This window comes from Neolamprologus brichardi, chromosome 10, assembly GCF_056152115.1.
Source record: "Neolamprologus brichardi isolate AB-2024 chromosome 10, ASM5615211v1, whole genome shotgun sequence".
NCBI lineage: Eukaryota > Metazoa > Chordata > Actinopteri > Cichliformes > Cichlidae > Neolamprologus > Neolamprologus brichardi.
The window spans coordinates 8,890,202-8,909,979 of record NC_142113.1 but is presented as its reverse complement, the minus strand read 5'-3'; the positions used below and the strand labels follow the sequence as shown (position 1 = coordinate 8,909,979).

Sequence of the window (19,778 nt, the reverse complement as noted above, 5' to 3'; positions counted from 1 at the left end):
GTTCAACGTCAGTGCCGCGTGTTCTTTTGAATTACAGAAAATAAAGATTGATTAGGAATCAACAGCATGCTGAATCGCCGTAGCAGAGAGGTTTTCCATCACACTGTGCAGCATCTCATTGGCAAGTGCACTTCACATACCAAAGTGGGCTACAGCTTATGATTAAATGGTCTGCAGGCGAAGCCTTTTTGTCTTTTTTTCCTTTTTTTTCTAGAGAGAGCTCTTTCTGAAGGCCAAAGTTAATGCAGTCATAGAAAGACTCTGATACACTCCCACGTGAAGTGGCCATGTGAGGAAAGCCCGGAGGGAGAAAATGCCTTGAATGAATTTGAGAGAGAGTGGGAGAGAGGCAGATAGAGGGGAAGTTCAAACATTACTGATCCTCAAATATCCTTTTGGTTTCTGGTTCAATTGGAATTTGGCAGTAAGTGTCTGCTAAAAGCTCCATTTTTGTTGCCCCTCCATTGCTGCTGAGCTTTTAGAGTTAGATGATGACAGATTGTGAGCTACCTGATATCCTTCATCATCCTCCCCAGTGGAGGTGTTTGTTCCACCCCGAGCAAGTCCTCCAGGACTAACAAACAGCCGGTGAGCTTGATGGACTACAGGGAGACATCTGCTCTGCTTGGCTTTCCCTTGCATATTGAAAACAACGTATTACAGTAAACAATCACCATGCAAACTGCGTCCTTTTAGTCCGACTATTAACCTCATGCACTTTGTGGTTATCAGGCCATTATATCAGCTGATCCTCATGAATTAGTGCTTAAATCTTACGGGGAGGTGAGTGAGTTTGTCAGCATGCATGCTTTCTTCAGGTTAGTATGCTGCTTTAGGCGACCCATGCTCAATATATCCTCAACAACACTGTCAAAACTGTGCTTCAAGCACCCTTGGGGATCAGCTCTGTTGTGTGCACTCATGGGACAAGAGGGAAAGAAAATCTCTGAGCAGTGCAATCTGATTTGCGGTTGTGGGTGCAGCATTGCTCACAAAGTAATCTAGAGAATATCACCTCTTCTAAAAGTCCCTTTGAGGTCTGTCATTCATTTCAAACTGCAGGTTGCTCATGTTGGCAGACGCGTTTGTGCATTGTGATGAGCTGATTTGGGATTGCCATCGGCTGATTTCAGCTTGTCTCTGTCCTTCCTGCTGTAGACAGGTGGTTCCTAAGCTGGGGCCTCGGGGGACTTCTGGGAGTTAAAGAGGGTTTGCTGCAAAATGACACACAACAGTTATATTATTTTGTTAGTTATGTAGAAGTAAGGCCTAGAGAACAGTTGTGCCCACTCGAATAATTTCCTCCATCGCATAGTTCCTCCAAACTCAATGATCTCTCTTCTCATTCCTCAGCCTTTATTTGTTTGTTTCCTTGTTTCTCTTCTTATGCAATCATTTTCAGTCACTCAGACCATGAACTGTCATTTTCGATTTAGTCAGTGAAGAGTACGCAACTGGTACAGTCTTTACTGAGTCATTAGGAGAGTAGTTGGATATTATGATGTAAATCTTGTCAAACAATAAATATTTCAGTTTTATTTGCCTTGAAAAAAATCAGTTTAATCAGTGGGGTGTGATTAATTTGCTATCTGACTTTAACATTTCAAATGAATGTGAGTAGGATGGTCAGGGATGCAGTTGACCCTGCGGCCGCTAGGGGGCGATGTAGCTTTCACAAGCACACTCATACAGACCCTCTCCAGAGCGGAAGATACCTCTCTTTGGTTAAAGCAACATGGTTTTACCTTACAGGCAATGTGAATGTAAACAAGCGACCCAGTTCTTCGCAGACGAACAACGTCTTATTAGCTAAAACACAGCAGCTGTTGTTTTGTCAAAGTAAGATGGCTCTCAGAGTGTGTGGTCGCTTTTTCAGAGACTCGGCTGTCCTCTCCAGGCGGCTCGCCGTGTCTGCTCGACAGGAAAGTGCGTCATGGTTTCTGACAGCGGGTCAGTGGAGACATTATTTTTCTGCTTATCGTTTATTTTGTTCATTTTTGAAAGGAGAAATAGTTGAGGCTCGGGGTTAATACCAAATGGGGAAAAGTGAAATGTCACCTGTAGCTCGGAATGAGGTTTGTGAGGGAGACTGTATGCTAAAACCATAGACATTATAATGACATCTACATGGATGAAGATGTCATTGCTGTTTTGATTAACTGTATAGACGCCGTGTAAAGGACCGTGAACAGACAGAAGATATGGCTGATAATTTTGAGGCGGAAAAGATGAGCTATTGTTATCGATATGATATTATCTCAATGCTTTACCTGGGTTTTCTTACATACTCAATACGTTGAGTATGTAAGAACATATTGCGGTTTGTCACTTTCTGTTTTATCCAACGAGATAAAGTTTTCTCACTACTGTCAAAGGAGCTTGCAAAGAAAAGCGTCTGGACCTCTTTGAGTTGCTTGAAGACGTTTCACCTCTCATCCCAGAAGCTTCTTCAGTTCTAAGGTCAAATGGTGGGGAGTCCCAGATTTAAACCTAGTGGGAGTGTCCCTCCAAAGAGGGACAAAAGGACCCCCTGATGATCCTCTAGCCAAGGTGTGAAAATGGGTGTGGGTCCCAATCAGCCAGGGTTTCGGGTGAGCTCATTGTGAAACCTGGCCCCACCTTATCATGTGATTTCCTGAGGTCAGATGGCCCAGGATGTGAGTGGGCATTAAGGCGTCTGGGGAGGGAACTCAAAACTGGATTATAGATGGCAGACAGTTGGTGTCGTAAACCACCGCCTCTGTTCAAAGATGGTCGCTCACAGTGGACATAAATGGCTTCTTTCACTCCTCTTTCAAACCATCTGTCTTCTCTGTCCAAATGTGAACATTGGCATCCTTGAAAGAGTGACCTTTATCCTTAAGATGCAGATGGACTGCTGAGTCTTGTCCTGTGGAGGTGGCTCTGAGAACCTTCACAGACACTTTTCTCACTACAGATGTTTTTTGACTGAAAAATGAGACGTTCTCCAACACGTCATTAAAACCTGCCATGTTGTTGTAAGACTGAGTCAGTCTGGCATCAGTCTGCAATTGATTGGGGTCAAGTTAGTAATAACATACAAGAAAGCGTGTCTGGAGCTGCTGTTGTTGTTACCTGTTGTTACCTACCGGCAAGCACTCACAAAAACTCTTGAATCCCCTTTTTCTAAAGGTACATGTTTAGATCATTACCAGTAAATAGCTGCAAGGTTAAAGCGCTTTGTAAGTGGATGACTCTTTCTGATACACCCTGTAATATATTTGTGCTGAGCAACCGTCCTCTTCTATAGGAATATAACCAGCTGGCAGTCAACTGTGTCGAGTAGATTCAGTTGACAGTGTGTATTTGTTTCACACTAATTGGATTACACTGTCATTTTAAAAAAAAAAATTGATACATTTTGTAAAATTTACTTTGAATTACGTAGACTTTTCACATCCCAGACCCAACCAATTTGGATTTTTATTTTTTTTGAGTACACCATCAAGTCAGTTAAACTTCTGAGATATTGATCTTTGTAGTTAGGTAGTAGAGGGGCTGTTAATCCGTTTCAGCTGCTTTGGTGTTAATGAAATTAACAACAGGAGCAAAAAAGAGGCAACGGTGAGACAACTCAAAAAACAGAATGGTGTTATAGGTCCCACCTCATCTTTTCTGACAGTTCTTTCACCAGTTTTGCATTTGGCTAGAATCAGTGTCACTACTGTCAGCATTAGGCGATGCCTGGAAACTACAGAGGTTACACAGGTAGTCCAACTCCTCCAGGATGGCAGGATGGGTTGCTGTGTCTCCCAGCACAGTCTTAAGAGTGTAGAGGAAAATCCAGGAGAAAACCAGTTACTCTAGGACAGAGTAGAAGGTCCATAAGCGATCACCAGGATCGGCATCTGCTCCATTTGTGTAAGGAGGAACAGGATGAGCATCGCCAGAATGACCTCCTACAGCCTGCTGGTGTGAGTGTCTCTGACCACGCGATCAAAAACAGACTACATAAGATGGCCTGTGTACTGACATCCTCTGTTGGTCCCTATGATGTTGATCCTGATTGGATTTTGCCATCAGAATACCAGAATTGGCAGGTCATCACTGATGCCCTTTGCTTTTTAGAGATGAGAGCAGATTCACCCTGACCATATGTGACAGAGTCTGGAGAAGCCGTGGAGAACGTTATGCTGCCTGTAACATCGTTCAGTATAACCGGTTTGGTACTGGGTCAGTGATGGTCTGGGGATCCATATTGATGGAGGGACACACAGACCTCTACAGGCTAGGCAACAGCACCATGATTGCCATTAGGTATCGGGATGAAATCCTCGGACATTGTCAGACCCTACTGCCATAGGGTCTACTCTACTCTCATGTAGTGAGAGTAGTGAGTTTCTGGAAGATGATCCTGTTGATTTTGGTCCAGCTCCAGGAGGACCCCTCCCCCCCCTCCCCCCCCCCCTCCTCTTACTATTAAAGTTAAGATGATTTTAAAAGTAGTTTAAATCATAAATTGATTACATTTATATTTGCTAGATAAAGTGAATCATTTCTCTCCTGCACAGTGCTAACAGGAGCAGCCTGAGACTTTATACCTCAGCTAAGGCTCAAAATTCTCTGCAAAAGTAACAACAAATTGCTTGTTAACACATTTCTCCATAAAAGTGCTTGTTATCCAAAACGACTTTCAAAAGCTGCAGTTTTGGGGGTAAGACAGCACAAAAATCTTGGAGTTATGTGATGATGTATGGTTTATTTTGTGAACCTTTTTTTTTTGGGGGGGGGGGGGGGGGGGGGGTTTGGACAAAGAAAATCTGAATGCGTCACTATTCTGTGTCATATTAACATCCCAGTAAGAATAATCTGAGTCAGCTTGCGGGCCTGCTGGCAGTGAAGTGATGGAGATTTTGATGTCTTTACAGGAAATGCTGCCTGCAGCCGTGGAGGGGGGAACGGATTTATCTTCACTCCTGCTTGTTTTATTACATCAGAGGCATTTCTCAGCAGACTGATGAAAGGCAAAGCAGCAGAGGCAGACGGCAACATTTATCGCCTTCCAGCCTCAGTTCCGCCTGACAGCGGTAACCAGACCACTGCCTCAGAGATTTACAGTGGGGCAAAAAAGTATTTAGTCAGCCACCGATTGTGCAAGTTCCCCCACTTAAAATGATGACAGAGGTCAGTAATTTGCACCAGAGGTACACTTCAACTGTGAGAGACAGAATGTGAAAAAAAAATCCATGAATTCACATGGTAGGATTTGTAAAGAATTTATTCGTAAATCAGGGTGGAAAATAAGTATTTGGTCAATAACAAAAATACAACTCAATACTTTGTAACATAACCTTTGTTGGCAATAACAGAGGTCAAACGTTTACTATAGGTCTTTACCAGGTTTGCACACACAGTAGCTGGTATTTTGGCCCATTCCTCCATGCAGATCTTCTCAAGAGCAGTGATGTTTTGGGGCTGTCGCCGAGCAACACGGACTTTCAACTCCCGCCACAGATTTTCTATGGGGTTGAGGTCTGGAGACTGGCTAGGCCACTCCAGGACTTTCAAATGCTTCTTACGGAGCAACTCCTTTGTTGCCCAGGCGAGTGTTTTGGATCATTGTCATGTTGGAAGACCCAGCCTCGTTTCATCTTCAAAGTTCTCACTGATGGAAGGAGGTTTTGGCTCAAAATCTCATGATACTTGGCCCCATTCATTCTGTCCTTAACACAGATCAGTCGTCCTGTCCCCTTGGCAGAAAAACAGCCCCATAGCATGATGTTTCCACCCCCATGCTTCACAGTAGGTATGGTGTTCTTGGGATGCAACTCAGTATTCTTCTTCCTCCAAACACGACGAGTTGAGTTTATACCAAAAAGTTCTACTTTGGTTTCATCTGACCACATGACATTCTCCCAATCCTCTGCTGTATCATCCATGTGCTCTCTGGCAAACTTCAGACGGGCCTGGACATGCACTGGCTTCAGCAGCGGAACACGTCTGGCACTGCGGGATTTGATTCCCTGCCGTTGTAGTGTGTTACTGATGGTGACCTTTGTTACTTTGGTCCCAGCTCTCTGCAGGTCATTCACCAGGTCCCCCCGTGTGGTTCTGGGATCTTTGCTCACCGTTCTCATGATCATTTTGACCCCACGGGATGAGATCTTGCGTGGAGCCCCAGATCGAGGGAGATTATCAGTGGTCTTGTATGTCTTCCATTTTCTGATGATTGCTCCCACAGTTGATTTTTTCACACCAAGCTGCTTGCCTATTGTAGATTCACTCTTCCCAGTCTGGTGCAGGTCTACAATTCTTTTCCTGGTGTCCTTCGAAAGCTCTTTGGTCTTGGCCATGGCGGAGTTTGGAGTCTGATTGGTTGAGGCTGTGGACAGGTGTCTTTTATACAGATGATGAGGTCAAACAGGTGCCATTCATACAGGTAACGAGTGGGGGACAGAAAAGCTTCTTACAGAAGACGTTACAGGTCTGTGAGAGCCAGGGATTTTCCTTGTTTGAGGTGACCAAATACTTATTTTCCACCCTGATTTACGAATAAATTCTTTACAAATCCTACCATGTGAATTCATGGATTTTTTTTTTTCACATTCTGTCTCTCACAGTTGAAGTGTACCTCTGGTGCAAATTACTGACCTCTGTCATCATTTTAAGTGGGGGAACTTGCACAATCGGTGGCTGACTAAATACTTTTTTGCCCCACTGTACATCTCTAAATTTGCCTGATCATTCCAACTCCAAGCCTTTTCCCAAAAATTGCACATGTCATCCTTCTGTCATGTTTATGGTCTGTCTAATGTTTAGTGTTGTGTCTTTTTAGGTGAACAGTTGTCTCTGTTAATGAAACATCCAGATCAACCTGAAAACTCAAAGGTTTTGAAAGTGGCTATAATAGGTGCCCCAAATGCTGGGAAATCCACATTGTCCAATCAGCTCCTTGGCAGAAAGGTTTTTGTCTTTCTTTTAAAAAAATCTTTACTCTGTAAAATATTTGTCTTATTACTCACCTTCTAAAATCTGTAATCTTGTCTTAAAGGTGTTTGCTGTGTCCAAGAAAGTACACACTACACGGTCACGTGCACTGGGCGTCCTAACAGAGGAAGACACACAGATAGTACGAACCTTTTCGCTTCCTTTCTGTTTTAATTCAGGAATGTTGCTCAGAAGTTATATGCCTTTGTCAATAAATTGTTTGTTTTTTGTAGATCTTGCTTGATACTCCTGGTCTTACTACTCCATCAAAGGTCAAAAGGTGCTTTTCCCATTTAGATATTACTCAAGTCTGTCTCCCTCTGGTTTTATTCTGCTGTGTAATACATGAATAAATTCTGTCTTCAAAGACACCAGCTGGAGAAGTCTTTGCTTGTGGATCCCTGGAACACGGTCAAAGAAGCTGACCTAAGTATGATATATTCACTCTGGGTCATTTATTAACCGCAATTGAGCAGTCTCTATTTTTTTAATTATTATTCTTTGTGCTGATCTAATGTGAACAGTGGTGCGCAGTGCTCCCTTTTAAATGCTTATAATTACATTTCCAGTGGTAGTCATGGTGGATGTGGCAGACAAATGGATGTGCAGCAGGCTCGACTTTGAGGTGCTGAAATGCCTGGCCCAGCACCCGAATATTCCAGCAGTCCTAGTCCTGAATAAGGTACTTTTTGCTGGAGTAAAATGTGCATGTTTCGCATGATTCATAAAAGCAGAAACTACAAGGCAGGAAGAAATCTGATTGATAAAAGCTTATGTAGTAATGTAGTCTAGCCTTTCTCTTGTATGAATGCCTCATATTGTAACTTCTTGACAAGTACTTAGTAATAACTGTAGTTATACCACCTCACCTGCTTGTTTATAACTATTTGAAACAAGCAGTATTTGCAGGAATAGTAGCAGTTAATGTACTGTACACTTTACAAGAAGCACTTTTTTGCCTATAATATCCTAATTCATTATTATTATTGAAGCTAAAAGCTAAAGCTGGCATCATTCAGTGTTTGTGTCACTGTCACCAAACCAAATAAAGAGCCCAAAATCAGTTCATCTCACAGTAGCTTCTAGTTTCAGAATGATGTGGCCTTCCATCCCAAACCCCACAGGATGATTAAAAAAAAGAAAATATGAGTATTTACAGCAGCAGGGAAAGGTCATTAAGTACAATGTTGCTGCCAATACGTGTTTATGTTACAGCTTTGTTCCTTTCATTAGGTTTGTCCACAGTAAGGAATAATATGGGATTTATTGCAGTGAATTCCACTGCAGTGATTGATTAATTCAAATCACTCGATAATAGAAAATCCTCAATGCAAAGTTTTTTGTTTGGTGCTTTGTGTAATCCACGACTCTGTAGCGCTCAGTTAGAGCAAAGAGGTGGAGCTGTTACGGAGACCATGAGCACAGGTGGAGTGAAAGAAAAGGGTTTTCTAGTGTACAGAATAGCAGCGCTTGTTACTGTAATTGCCATAAAGTCCTTTACTGGGAAAAAGCTGGCTTGAGTCCTTAACCAAACCGCCTGTTCAACAAGCTCCAATGTGAAGAAAAGCGAGCTTTGTAGCTGCTCTCATCCACCGCTGATTGTTTTACACAGAGAATATCTGAAGTAAAGCTACAGAAGTTAAAGTGTACATATGCAGGGGTGAATCTGAAGGGGGGCATGGGGTGTACGAGACCATATTTATTTCAAGACTTTAGTAACACTGTTTTGCAGATTTAGTTTAGTTAATATAATATATAATATACGCACACACAAAAACAGATACCTCATCCAGGAGATAAAAAACTGTCAAATCTTTTTACCTCCTGCTTGTGTAAGTAAGCTTTCTAAGAAGAAAGAGTGAGCTTGCATCTATGCCTAATTTTATTTGACATTACTGTACTTATGATTATTTATTTTTGCATCTAAGATTGTTTTTAATATGGCAGGTAAATACATAAATGCTTTACTTTTTTATAGATACTGTATGCAAGTATTAAAACACTTCAGTCTAAAATAGAAACCAGTGAGCAGTTCATTTTAAAAGAGCTATTCAATTCAATTCAATTCAATTTTATTTATATAGCGCCAAATCACAACAAAAGTCGCCTCAAGGCGCTTCATAGATACAGAGAAAAACCCAACAATCATATGACCCCCTATGAGCAAGCACTTTGGCGACAGTGGGAAGGAAAAACTCCCTTTTAACAGGAAGAAACCTCTAGCAGAACCAGGCTCAGGGAGGGGCGGCCATCTGCTGCGACCGATTGGGGTGAGAGAAGGAAGACAGGATAAAGACATGCTGTGGAAGAGAGACAGAGGTTAATAACAGATATGATTCAACACAGAGAGGTCTGTTAATACATAGAGAGCGAGAAAGGTGACTGGAAAGGAAAAACTCAATGCATCATGGGAATCCCCCGGCAGCCTACATCTATTGCAGCATAACTAAGGGAGGATTCAGGGTCACCTGGTCCAGCCCTAACTATATGCTTTAGCAAAAAGGAAAGTTTTAAGCCTAATCTTAAAAGTAGAGATAGTGTCTGTCTCCCGAATCCAAACTGGAAGCTGGTTCCACAGAAGAGGGGCCTGAAAACTGAAGGCTCTCCCTCCCATTCTACTTTTAAATACTCTAGGAACAACAAGTAGGCCTGCAAAGCGAGAGCGAAGTGCTCTAATAGGGTGATATGGTACTACAAGGTCATTAAGATAAGATGGGGCCTGATTATTTAAGACCTTGTTTTTCTCTTTTGAGTATTTATTATTGCTCAAAAGTATTTTTACCCAATTGCTCAATTAAACAATCAATAAAATGCTCTTTTACTGCAAGAATTAAAAGTTTTAATTGACTCTTCAAGTGTTGTCGGAGTTGGATGTAGGAACTACTACTTTCTTTCTACAGAGCTGCAACTGCCAAACAAAGCAAGTGTGCATGTTGCTGCCTTTACAGTTTCCATCACCGTGATGGTATAAAGAAAATAGTTCCTGCATGAAAAGGCGATAATGTTTGCATATTTTATTTTATTTTAAGGTGGACCTCATGAAGGCTAAAGATAGACTGCTGGATATCACGGCTCAGTTGACGTGTGGAGTGGTGAATGGACGCAAAATGCGCATCAGGCCAGTGATCAAGCCCCCGTGGGCAGAGAAAAGATCAGAAAGGGCTTCAGAGGACGAGGAAAACGCAGAACCCGAGGATGGGAGTGAGCCGACCTCTGCGCAGAGCAAAGAACAGCTGAAGACACTGAGAAACCAGCAGGGCTGGCCTCACTTCAAGGACGTGTTCATGCTGTCGTCAGTGGACAGAGAGGACGTGGACACTCTGAAGGTAAATGTTATATGACCAGATCAAGATACACTGTAATGTTCATGTGGTATAACTGTGTTCTGTTTTTATCTGTTCTTAAAGAGCTACTTCATGGTTGCTGCCAAGCCAGGATCATGGCAATATCACAGTGAAGTCCTGACTGACCAAAGTCCAGAGGAGGTCTGCACTAACATCATCAGAGAGAAGCTTCTGGAGTATCTGCCCCAGGAAGTACCCTATTCAATGACACAGGTGACTAATGAACCAGTGAACTCTCTGAAGTCACATGTGACCGTAAGCTGACAGCAAAGTGCACTCGTCACATCTGGCTGCACTGATTAAAGCCTATTTAAAGAGCTTCATACTTGCCTCCATTCTACATGTTGACATGTGCTTGATGCAGCTGTTTGTTGCTGCTTCTGAAAACCCCAAGGGTCATTTTTGAATACATCATTATAAAATCTGTCATTACAGAATCACACAACTATGTCAAAGGCGTACTGTGGGCTTGATTAGTTATTAGCAGCTCTTGGAGTTATGCGACATGAGTTTCTCTCTGCACAGAATATATTATCTGCTCTTGCTTTGACTCTGCTGCCATTTTTAAAAACTTTATTTGCCTAATGTGTGAAGAATACATTTCTAAGATCAAAATGTCTCTATTTTTAGTCTATTGAGCTCTGGCAAGATGGAGAAGATGGAGAGCTGGATATTTCTGTGAAACTTTACACAAAGAAAGAAACCCACATGGTAAGCATTCTCACTCTTTATTGGGCTTTTATCACGTGCATCTGTGTTAGTGAAGTGCTGTACTTGGCCTGCATACCAAATGAGACAGCCGTAAACGTGCTGTATGTCCATGTAGTTGTTTGAAATCACTCTTTTTTTTTTTTTATTCCCAGAGACATCTAGTGTAAAACTAGTACAATATTTCATAAAAAAAACCTCACACCAACAATCAAACATGCTGGTGGTAGTGTGATGCGTCTGGGGCCACTTTTCTGCTTCAGCAGCTGGATAACTTGCCATAGTTCACCTCTAAATGTCTCAAAAAGCAAAAAACAAAATGAAGGTTTTGGAGTGGTTTAGTCAAAGTGTTGAATCCAGTTGACATTCTTTGAGGTTTCTTCCTGTTAACAGAGTTTTTTCTTCCCACTTTCGCCACAGTGCTTGCTCATAGGGGCTCAAATGATTGTTGGGTTTTTCTCTGTATGCGTTATTGTAGGGTCTACCTTACAATATAAAGCACCTTGAGGCAACTGATGTTGGGATTTGGCGCTGTGTAAATAACTTTTAATTACTTCCGCATGCTTTAGCAAGAGTTGCATATTTTGAGTATTGATGGGAAGTCAATTCCTTGAAAGTACTTTTGTGTTCAGTGGTGTGACCACATCTACTGCAGTACCCATATAATCACATCTGTTTTCTTAACACTTTATCCAACTTTGGGTCAAAGGGGTGACTGCAGTCGTGCTGCCCACTACTAGGATCAACTCTTTATTTCTACTTCTGTGTGTGGACATGTAATTTAATGATAGGCTGTCATTCTGAAGTGTCAGTGCATGCTGGGCTGAAAGAAGTGAAATCTTTACCTCTCTTACTGACACCTGTAGCCTCTCTGATGGCTTCTGGTATTTGTTTGCCCCGTACCTCCAAAAATTCTTTTTCCTTGTGTTTTTAACTCATAAATATTAGAGCAGCCTTTCTAAGCCATGCATTTTTAACGACAGAGAATATTTGAAGCTACGTCTGTTGTGCTGAAAATGTTTCAAGGTCGGTGACCTCCAAGAAGAGTTATGCAGATCATCGCTGTTCTTCACAGTTTGCATGTCACACAGGAATGATTCAAGAAATGTAGAGGTAGAACTCGAATGAGTAACTGACCAATAAACACTGAATTTAGTGTTTTTCCTGACTCAAAGCTACTTTTTACCCATGCATGCAACCATACATGGGTGGAACCAAAGACCAGAGATATAAAGGACACTGACTGATTTATAGAGGTTTTAATCAAATAAGGTAACGATATAAAGATATGAATAATCAGCATTTTGAATCACAAATGTTTAATCTTTGACAAGTTCATTTTCCTGCAGTTATGATATGCTGAGGTTATGATGCTCGTCTAAACTTTTCCTGAAGGAAACTATTCTTCCCTAAATGAAATAAAACCTTTCATGTGCTCAGTGGTGCCTGATGCTGATGTTTCTGTTTCTATTGTGTGTGTAGAGGATGGTGATCGGCACAGCTGGACAGATGGTAGCGCGGATCGCACAAGAAGCGAGCGATGACCTGAGCAGAGTATACCTGAGGGAAGTCAGGTTGAAGCTCTCAGTCAAGCTGAAAAAGTGAAAATGGATGAAGGACTTGCAATAGGAAGAGAAAAGGACAGACCTCTCATCATGAGTTTGATATGGAGCTGTAACTTAACATATAAAATATTCTCAGACCCAGAACTCCTTTGACCTGACACCTCTCTAAAGAAGAGGAATTCTACTATAAATTGTGACTTTTGCAGCCTCCTTTCATCCCGTGCATTATTAAAGCTTTTACATAGAGATGTTACAGAATGCGGTTCATAGATAATGTTGAAGTGCAAAGAGCACCTTGGTTTTTCTGCAAAAAAACAAAGTGTTGATTAAATGTAGCTTCCACAAGCCACAGAGCCCCCACCCCCACCCGAATTATTATTATTTTTATTATTATTATTAAGCAGTGATATATTTTCAGTAACAAACATGACATAGACTCCCATCAAATGAGTGTTTTGACACAAGTTTGACAGTGTGCTCATGGCTGAGCAGGTTTGGCGAGCTGTGAAAAAGCCGATGGTTTATCTTTGGCTCTCAGAGCTTTTTACTTGGCGGGCGCCTCGTGCAAACACGGGCTGTAGATAAACTGAAGCGGGACCTGCGCAGTCATGTTCACTCAAATGTCCCTGATGTACCATCCAACCCTGTTCCCTCCACTCCCACATCACTTTAGCCTCCTCCACTGCCTTTGAAGTGTGGCCATCCAACCCTGCAACTATCACTTTTTTGTTCTGCTTCTTTCTTCCTTTTTCTCCCCCCCCTCTCACCTCCCTTCTCTGCTTCCCACTTCTCCCTCCTTCTGCTTTTTTGGCTCTTATAAAGCCCAGCTTTGCCCCTGAGGGCTGAATTGTCTCCCTAATGGATGGCAAAATGGAGCACTAACCTGATGCTAAAATGGGTCAGATAATGGTGATTAGATTCATTCCTGCTGCCTGTGAGTTAACTTGACGGTTACTCTATTCGGGGCATCTTGATGAATAACCAGCTAGTGGCCTTAAGCAGGGGAGGGAGGGAGAGGCCTTGAATGTCTCTCAGAAGCTGTGTCAGCCCCTCAAGCTCCCCCTACTCTCAAAAACGGCTGCTTCCCAGTGATTAGACAAGCCCGTTGCGCAGCAGAGATCGCCACTTTGACAAGCCGACAGCAGTTAGGAAATATTTAAACCGATGCACGTCGGCCAGGGAAGGAAAGCAATCCCTCAAACAAAATCAGTTTAAAGTGCTGATATGCTGCACCGAGATGAACAAAAACAATGAGAAGCTTATTTAAGAACCATCTGCTTTATTTCATATGCACTTATTTAAAAAAAAAAAAAAAAAAAAAAGGAAATACTCGCCAGGAGCTTGTGAGTGACACCTCCCGGTCTAGATGACATTGAGAGAAGGCTGTAGAACCCTTACCATTACTAAAACTCAGTAATGGTAACGGTTTGACAGCCTCCCTCAGAGTGTTCAGGCTTCGGTCAGTTACAGTGTTGGTGTGCTGATAGCAGCGGAGGGGGAATGAAACCCTGGATAGTACATCATCTATACTGTAGTGTCTCTTTTATAAACTTACAGTATAAGATGATATCCTGTCCAGGGCACAAGACAGAACCGTGAGCAGGGAGTCCCTGTAGTTTGTAATCTGCAAGAACAAGGAGGATAACTGTTAGAGTAGAACAACCAATTAAAATGTTTGTAATATGAAATCTGTTTTGTATTTAAATTAAAAGAAAGGGATCCTGTCGCAGAGCCTCCAGGCCTCAGTTACCACATCTCTGTCACATACTCGCCTCTTTGCCTTCAGTGTGTGTCATCGTCTGGTCTCCTTACTGGTCCCTCTGTTGGGTTCCAGCACTTAAAGGCCCCACTCTGGCTCATTAACATACTGTGATGACATCTGGGGTGGACCAGAGTGTACTTTTCTTTTTCTTATCTCTGTCCAACCTGATTGCCTCTGTCAAGTGATGGCCCACACCCTTTCTACACCCAGCTGGACTCAAAACACACACAAATACTATTTTTCTTTTAAAAACATACAGTAGGGGAATAATGCACGTGACATATATTCAAGTGTTTGTTGAAGGAAAAAACAGATTATCATCTACAACAGCATTTATGGCTAATTTTCTGCCAAATCTTCCACGTATTTCAAAAAATATTCCTTGAATATTTTTGATTTGTTATTCAGAATATATGTTATTCTTTCATTTGCCATTCATTGTCTTGTCCAATGGGATTAGGGATTTTATTGTCCCCAAATAATGCATTTAGGTTTTTGGTGTTTAAAGCAGTGGGTTCATTTTTCTTCACAGATACACATACAAAGGGCTGGATAAGCCATGCACAAAGGTTTGGGTCCAGGGGAATTTCTTTTAAAATAATTTTCACATGTTGCTCTGACCTCTTGCCAAATGTCCTGCACTGCAAAAGCAGTAGTCTTATTTAGTGCACATATCATTTGGCAGGAGCATATGTTCACTTTACCCAGGTATAGCGTGTCAGTCTGCGGTATGAACTCTGACACAAGTAGGCGTCCAATCTTCTGCTGACATTTCAGTTTCAAAATGTTCTAGTGAGTAGATTCTAAAACAGTCTTTTTTCATCTTTATTTCACCAGGTGATTATGGTCGGCTAAAAAGATGAATATCATTAACAGTCACATGACAAAAAAGTGCACCCTCTTTCAGTTCTAGGATTTTACATCTATTACTTACCAGGTCTGAAAATTTGGTAAATACAACCTCAGTTGAACAGCATCTCATGGCATTATACCATGGCACTATTTGTTTATTAAAAACTAACCCAAAATATAGAAGAAGTGGGGATTTGTTTATGTACAGCTCTGTTTAGGTCCCACACCACCATTCAGTCAGGCTGAAGCCTGGACTTTGCAGCACTTTGATTCTGTTATTTTCAGCCTTTCTATTGTAAATTTGCTGCTGTGCCACCTGCCTAAGCAATCAGATAGATGGCCCACATTTGCCTCTAGAATACTTTGGTATACAGAGGAGTTTGTGGTGTTTTAATGGTTCAGTGACTGCATGGTGCCCAGATGCAAAACAAGCCCAAATCATCACCCCTCCACCACCATGCTTGACGGCTGGTATGAAGTGTTTGTGATGATATGCTTGTTGTGCTTGGTTTTCTTCAAATGTGGTGCTGTGCATTATGGTTAAACATCTGTACTTTGGTCTCTTCTGTCCAAAGGACTTTGTTCAGGTGCAACTTAGCAAACTGAAGCCGTGCTGCCATGTTCTTTTAAGAAAGAAGAGGTTTTCTCCTGGCAAGCCCTGCAAACAGAGTTGGTATATGGTACTTTACATTGTCTGACCTTGTGGTGACCTTGCTGGGACGTCCACACCTGTGAAAACTGCCTTTAATTTTTTTTCCACTTGTGAATAATCTTTAGAATGATGGACTTCAAATTCTTTGGAAAGGTTAAAAAAAAGATTGATGAGCAGCAACAATTGCTTCTGTCGCGTTTTGTAATTCAGCCGAGGTTGAATCTGAGTCATTTTCAGATCTGCTAAAGACCACACCATTTGTTTTATTACGTCCAGATGTATAAAACTTTATGATGACTGTTTGAAAAACTGCTTTAAGATCTTCTAACTTGGATATCCCATGCTTTCGATTCAGTTCTTTGAAGGACATCATAACATCTTGACTCATTTTAAGTACTTTGGAAATGCTAAAGTTTAAATTTAGCAGCGTTTTTTCCTGTGGTAAGAAAATTGTTTACCCACTTTGAGACAAAGAGTCCTGGTTTTTAAAATATTTTCTGCCTTCACTGCATTTGCGGCGTTTTCACTGTGTCTAAATATGTGGGGAGAGGTAGTTTTTGACCTTAAGATTGCACATGAAATATAAAAAAAATAAAGGTATAATAGACTTAAGCTGTGCAGCCCAGTCATACAATGATGGGTCTAGACATTTTTCACCCCCAGAATCAAAAGACAAGTGTAATTATATTCTAATATGATGAACTGCAACATTTCAAGAGTTAGGCTCCTTTTTCTTTCTCGCTAAGAAGTATAAACTTTCAATTATATACTTCAGCAATTTAAGGACTTTTAGAAGAACTACATGTTTCTCATTTGCCCAAATGTTACTCCATCTCACCAATGTTAATTGTTAGTTTTGACCTTTCTCTGTCACACATGGCTAATTGCAAGAATTCAAGCAGTCAGCCAATGCAAGGTATCTCCTGTCATTTATTTTAAAAAAAAAAAGCAAAAAGCTTGGAACTTTATCTCACCGCATGGTAATAAATCGAATGCTCGCCATCTCTACAATCCTCTGAATCTCATATACTTTGGATTTATGTGCAATGGTTTGGAATTTAATGCCACGATATGTCAGCTGATGTCATGTTATCTGACTTATTAAACGGGCTCTATTCCTCTTTCTCGCGCTTAGCTAGATTGCGGGATATGGAGAGCTGAGATGTAATTTTTTATTAGATATGCCACATACACGCCGAACATCAAATTCACAGTGTCAAATTATGGCTGGACTGTGATCGAGCGGGTTGCCTGCTGCGGTTTGTCTTTAATCCCTGACAGTTTGTCTGCATCCCTTCAAAACAGACTGTTTTTCAGGAGAAAATTAGTCTTCCTGGGGGGTTTAGCTGTCTCTTGCTCCTCGTGTAGAAACTCGTTGAATTCCAAGTTCAAAATTGGTGCAAAAGCTTGTTAAGCTGTAAATGACTCTGGTGGGAGTCATGTAGTGCAGGATGTACGCAGGAATACATAATGTACACCACATCTTTTTCAGGTGTAGGGACTCCTCAAGCAGCACTGATGAAAGCACTAGTTCCAAAACCAAGTTATTCATATAGAAAAACACTATTCACCCCCTATTTTAAGGTCAGGTTCATTTATCATAGCTCAATTTGTACCTACAGAGGGAATACCTAATATTTTGAACCAAATCTAATCATTCAATTCAGTAACTACGTGCATGCTGTGTATGAACCGTGGGACCACGTTAAGTGGAACGTGACAGTTGCCATGGTAAAACACTCCCTAGTTAGGGTGTGGGATCTGGCGGGGGGTGTGAGAGGTGAGATAAAGATGGAGGTATTACTATCTGGGGTTTGCTTTGCCTTGAGCTCTTTATCTGCTGTAGAAATGCTTCTACTCCTTCTACAACTTTCCATTTGCATGCATAGATAAGCTTTTTTTATTCCCCAGCACTCATTAGCACAACAGGGAAGGATGCCTTTATTGTGCCATAAATTTGGTTTTGAATCTTTACATGATGGGAATTTGGAAATAATAGAGAGCTTTTCTGAAAGATTAACAGATTTATTTTTATTATGAACAGAAGGTAGTTCCATCAGAGATATGAAACATCTGGCCAGTGGTCACATTACTGAAGGTTTCTAAGAGAGACTCCAAACAGGGCTCTGTTTGGGTTTGACTCCTTATAAAAAGTTCTGAAGATTCTTGGCCTGTGATTAATGAGTGCGGGACATGCTGAAATATTCTGGCAAGTTTAGCATTTGTGTGTTCAGTTATATTAAAGCACCAGAAGGTGAGATGGGAGATTTATTTAAGTACTGGAGAACAATTTGGAGGAACTTCAGATTAAGGGTTTTGCATTAAGGTGCTTAAATCTAATGCACTGTTGGAGATTAGATCATTTCCCCAGCCACACTAGTTTTTGACTTCTTAGATTAAAGTTACAGAAGTGAATAAAAATGTGTGCTGCTGAGCTTTGATCGACTTTCTTCTTCCATTAATCGTTCTACAGTCCTTTTAATCCTACAGCCTGACCCATAGACTGGAAACCACAGAAGTGAAGTACCTGAATGTATATGATTGGTTGAACTAGCTCTATCTTGGCACTGTTGTACAATGTCATTTGCATCATAGTTAATCTAACAGCATTGTACATTAGAGAAGGATATTTTGGTCAGAGTAAGGATGCTTGATATGTAAATAAAAATTACACATTTGTGCAGGATTTCAGTCTTTATTATTACATTGTGTACTTTGATTTGAAGTACATCCCCTGGAGTTTTTTTTTTTTTTTTTAACCAGACATTTGGACAAATAAATATCAGATCCCTTTTGAAAAGGCAACTACAGAAATAGGTAATATAAAACCTTTATTTGTCACACCTTTAAATCAGGATGTTAGAATCAGGGCTGCCAGATTAGGTGGTAAAGATCTGAAGTTAGAAGTTAGAGATAGACACGGAGGTATGTGTAGCGTCATTGTGCCGAGATCTTAAGTCTTTCTTAAGCCTTCCGAGAAAAGGATGTGGTTGCCTATGAGTCTGGCAAATGGTAATTATATAAAATGATATATTTAAAACGAATGATCCCCCTGTGGGAAAAATCCTTTACAAATGGTCTAGATTTAAAGCTACTGCACATTTGCCCCGGACTGGCAGCCCCAGCAACTGTAGTCCAAAAGCAGACTGTCTTATGCTTGCAGTCAGTTGATTTAATTATGAACTCTTCATTATATCAAAGAGTTTTAAGATGACGTGAGACTGACTCTACAAAAGTTGAGGTAAAGTTTGGAGTGGGTTAAAACGGATTATGGATAGATCTAAAGAAGAAAAATAACATTGATTAGAATTCAAATCTTTTGCAGCTGAAGGAATTCTGAGTGGTGAACAAAGTCAGTAAACTAATGTCAGCGGGTTGCAAAATACCTACAAACAGTTAATGATAAGCTTGTTGAGTAAGTGGCTGGCAAGCAGAAAACAGCTTCTATCTTTAACCATCTATTTTAAAGAGTATTTGCTTGTTCAAGTAGCCTACTGTATAAAAGGACCTGACCACTGAGAAACACGAGGACCATGTATCCTGTAAGGACCATTTGCACAACAATTATATGTATCATGTGATTAGACCTGGAAAACTACGTAAAATTGTAAAGAGACTTGTAACCTGCCCCACCACTACCACCAACACACACTGACACAGGTCAAGGAAAATGCCAGGCAGCATTATAAGATCCCAACACCAAAAATATTTTGTTGTCGCAGACTGTTTTTTTTTTAATGACAAATAACAAAAGCAGAGTCTCTTAAAACAATTGCATAAAATAACTCCCCATTAACTGACTTAAAGTGGACATGACATGATTGGCTGTCCCTCACAAACAAACGTTAGGGCACATTACTGTTAAAATCTGATTCGACGTAACTTTAGCTACATTTTACAGTTTGCATAGAAGCTTAAATTCCTGTGTAATCTCAATATTCAGTCAC

The 19,778-nt window shown here is 41.0% G+C and overlaps 1 protein-coding gene across 1 annotated transcript; it reads left to right on the top strand.

Annotated features, from left to right (window-relative positions):
* Positions 1–1,698: 1,698 nt before the first annotated feature.
* On the top strand, positions 1,699–18,517 carry eral1 (Era-like 12S mitochondrial rRNA chaperone 1). The gene is made up of 11 exons (XM_006799555.3): positions 1,699–1,950; positions 4,890–5,048; positions 6,797–6,924; positions 7,013–7,090; positions 7,182–7,228; positions 7,317–7,378; positions 7,518–7,630; positions 9,978–10,274; positions 10,356–10,505; positions 10,923–11,003; positions 12,483–18,517. The coding sequence occupies exons 1-11, from the start codon at positions 1,845–1,847 to the stop codon at positions 12,603–12,605; spliced, it is 1,344 nt and encodes a 447-aa protein (XP_006799618.1). The 5' UTR covers positions 1,699–1,844; the 3' UTR covers positions 12,606–18,517.
* Positions 18,518–19,778: the final 1,261 nt, after the last annotated feature.

Bases quoted from the DNA above. Each gene is read 5' to 3' on its own strand.
- eral1 (XM_006799555.3), top strand. From the start codon at position 1,845: ATGGCTCTCAGAGTGTGTGGTCGCTTTTTCAGAGACTCGGCTGTCCTC. The intron at 7,229-7,316 runs GTGCTTTTCCCA...CTGTCTTCAAAG, and splicing joins ACTCCATCAAAGGTCAAAAG to ACACCAGCTGGAGAAGTCTT. The intron at 7,379-7,517 runs GTATGATATATT...TTACATTTCCAG, and splicing joins GGTCAAAGAAGCTGACCTAA to TGGTAGTCATGGTGGATGTG.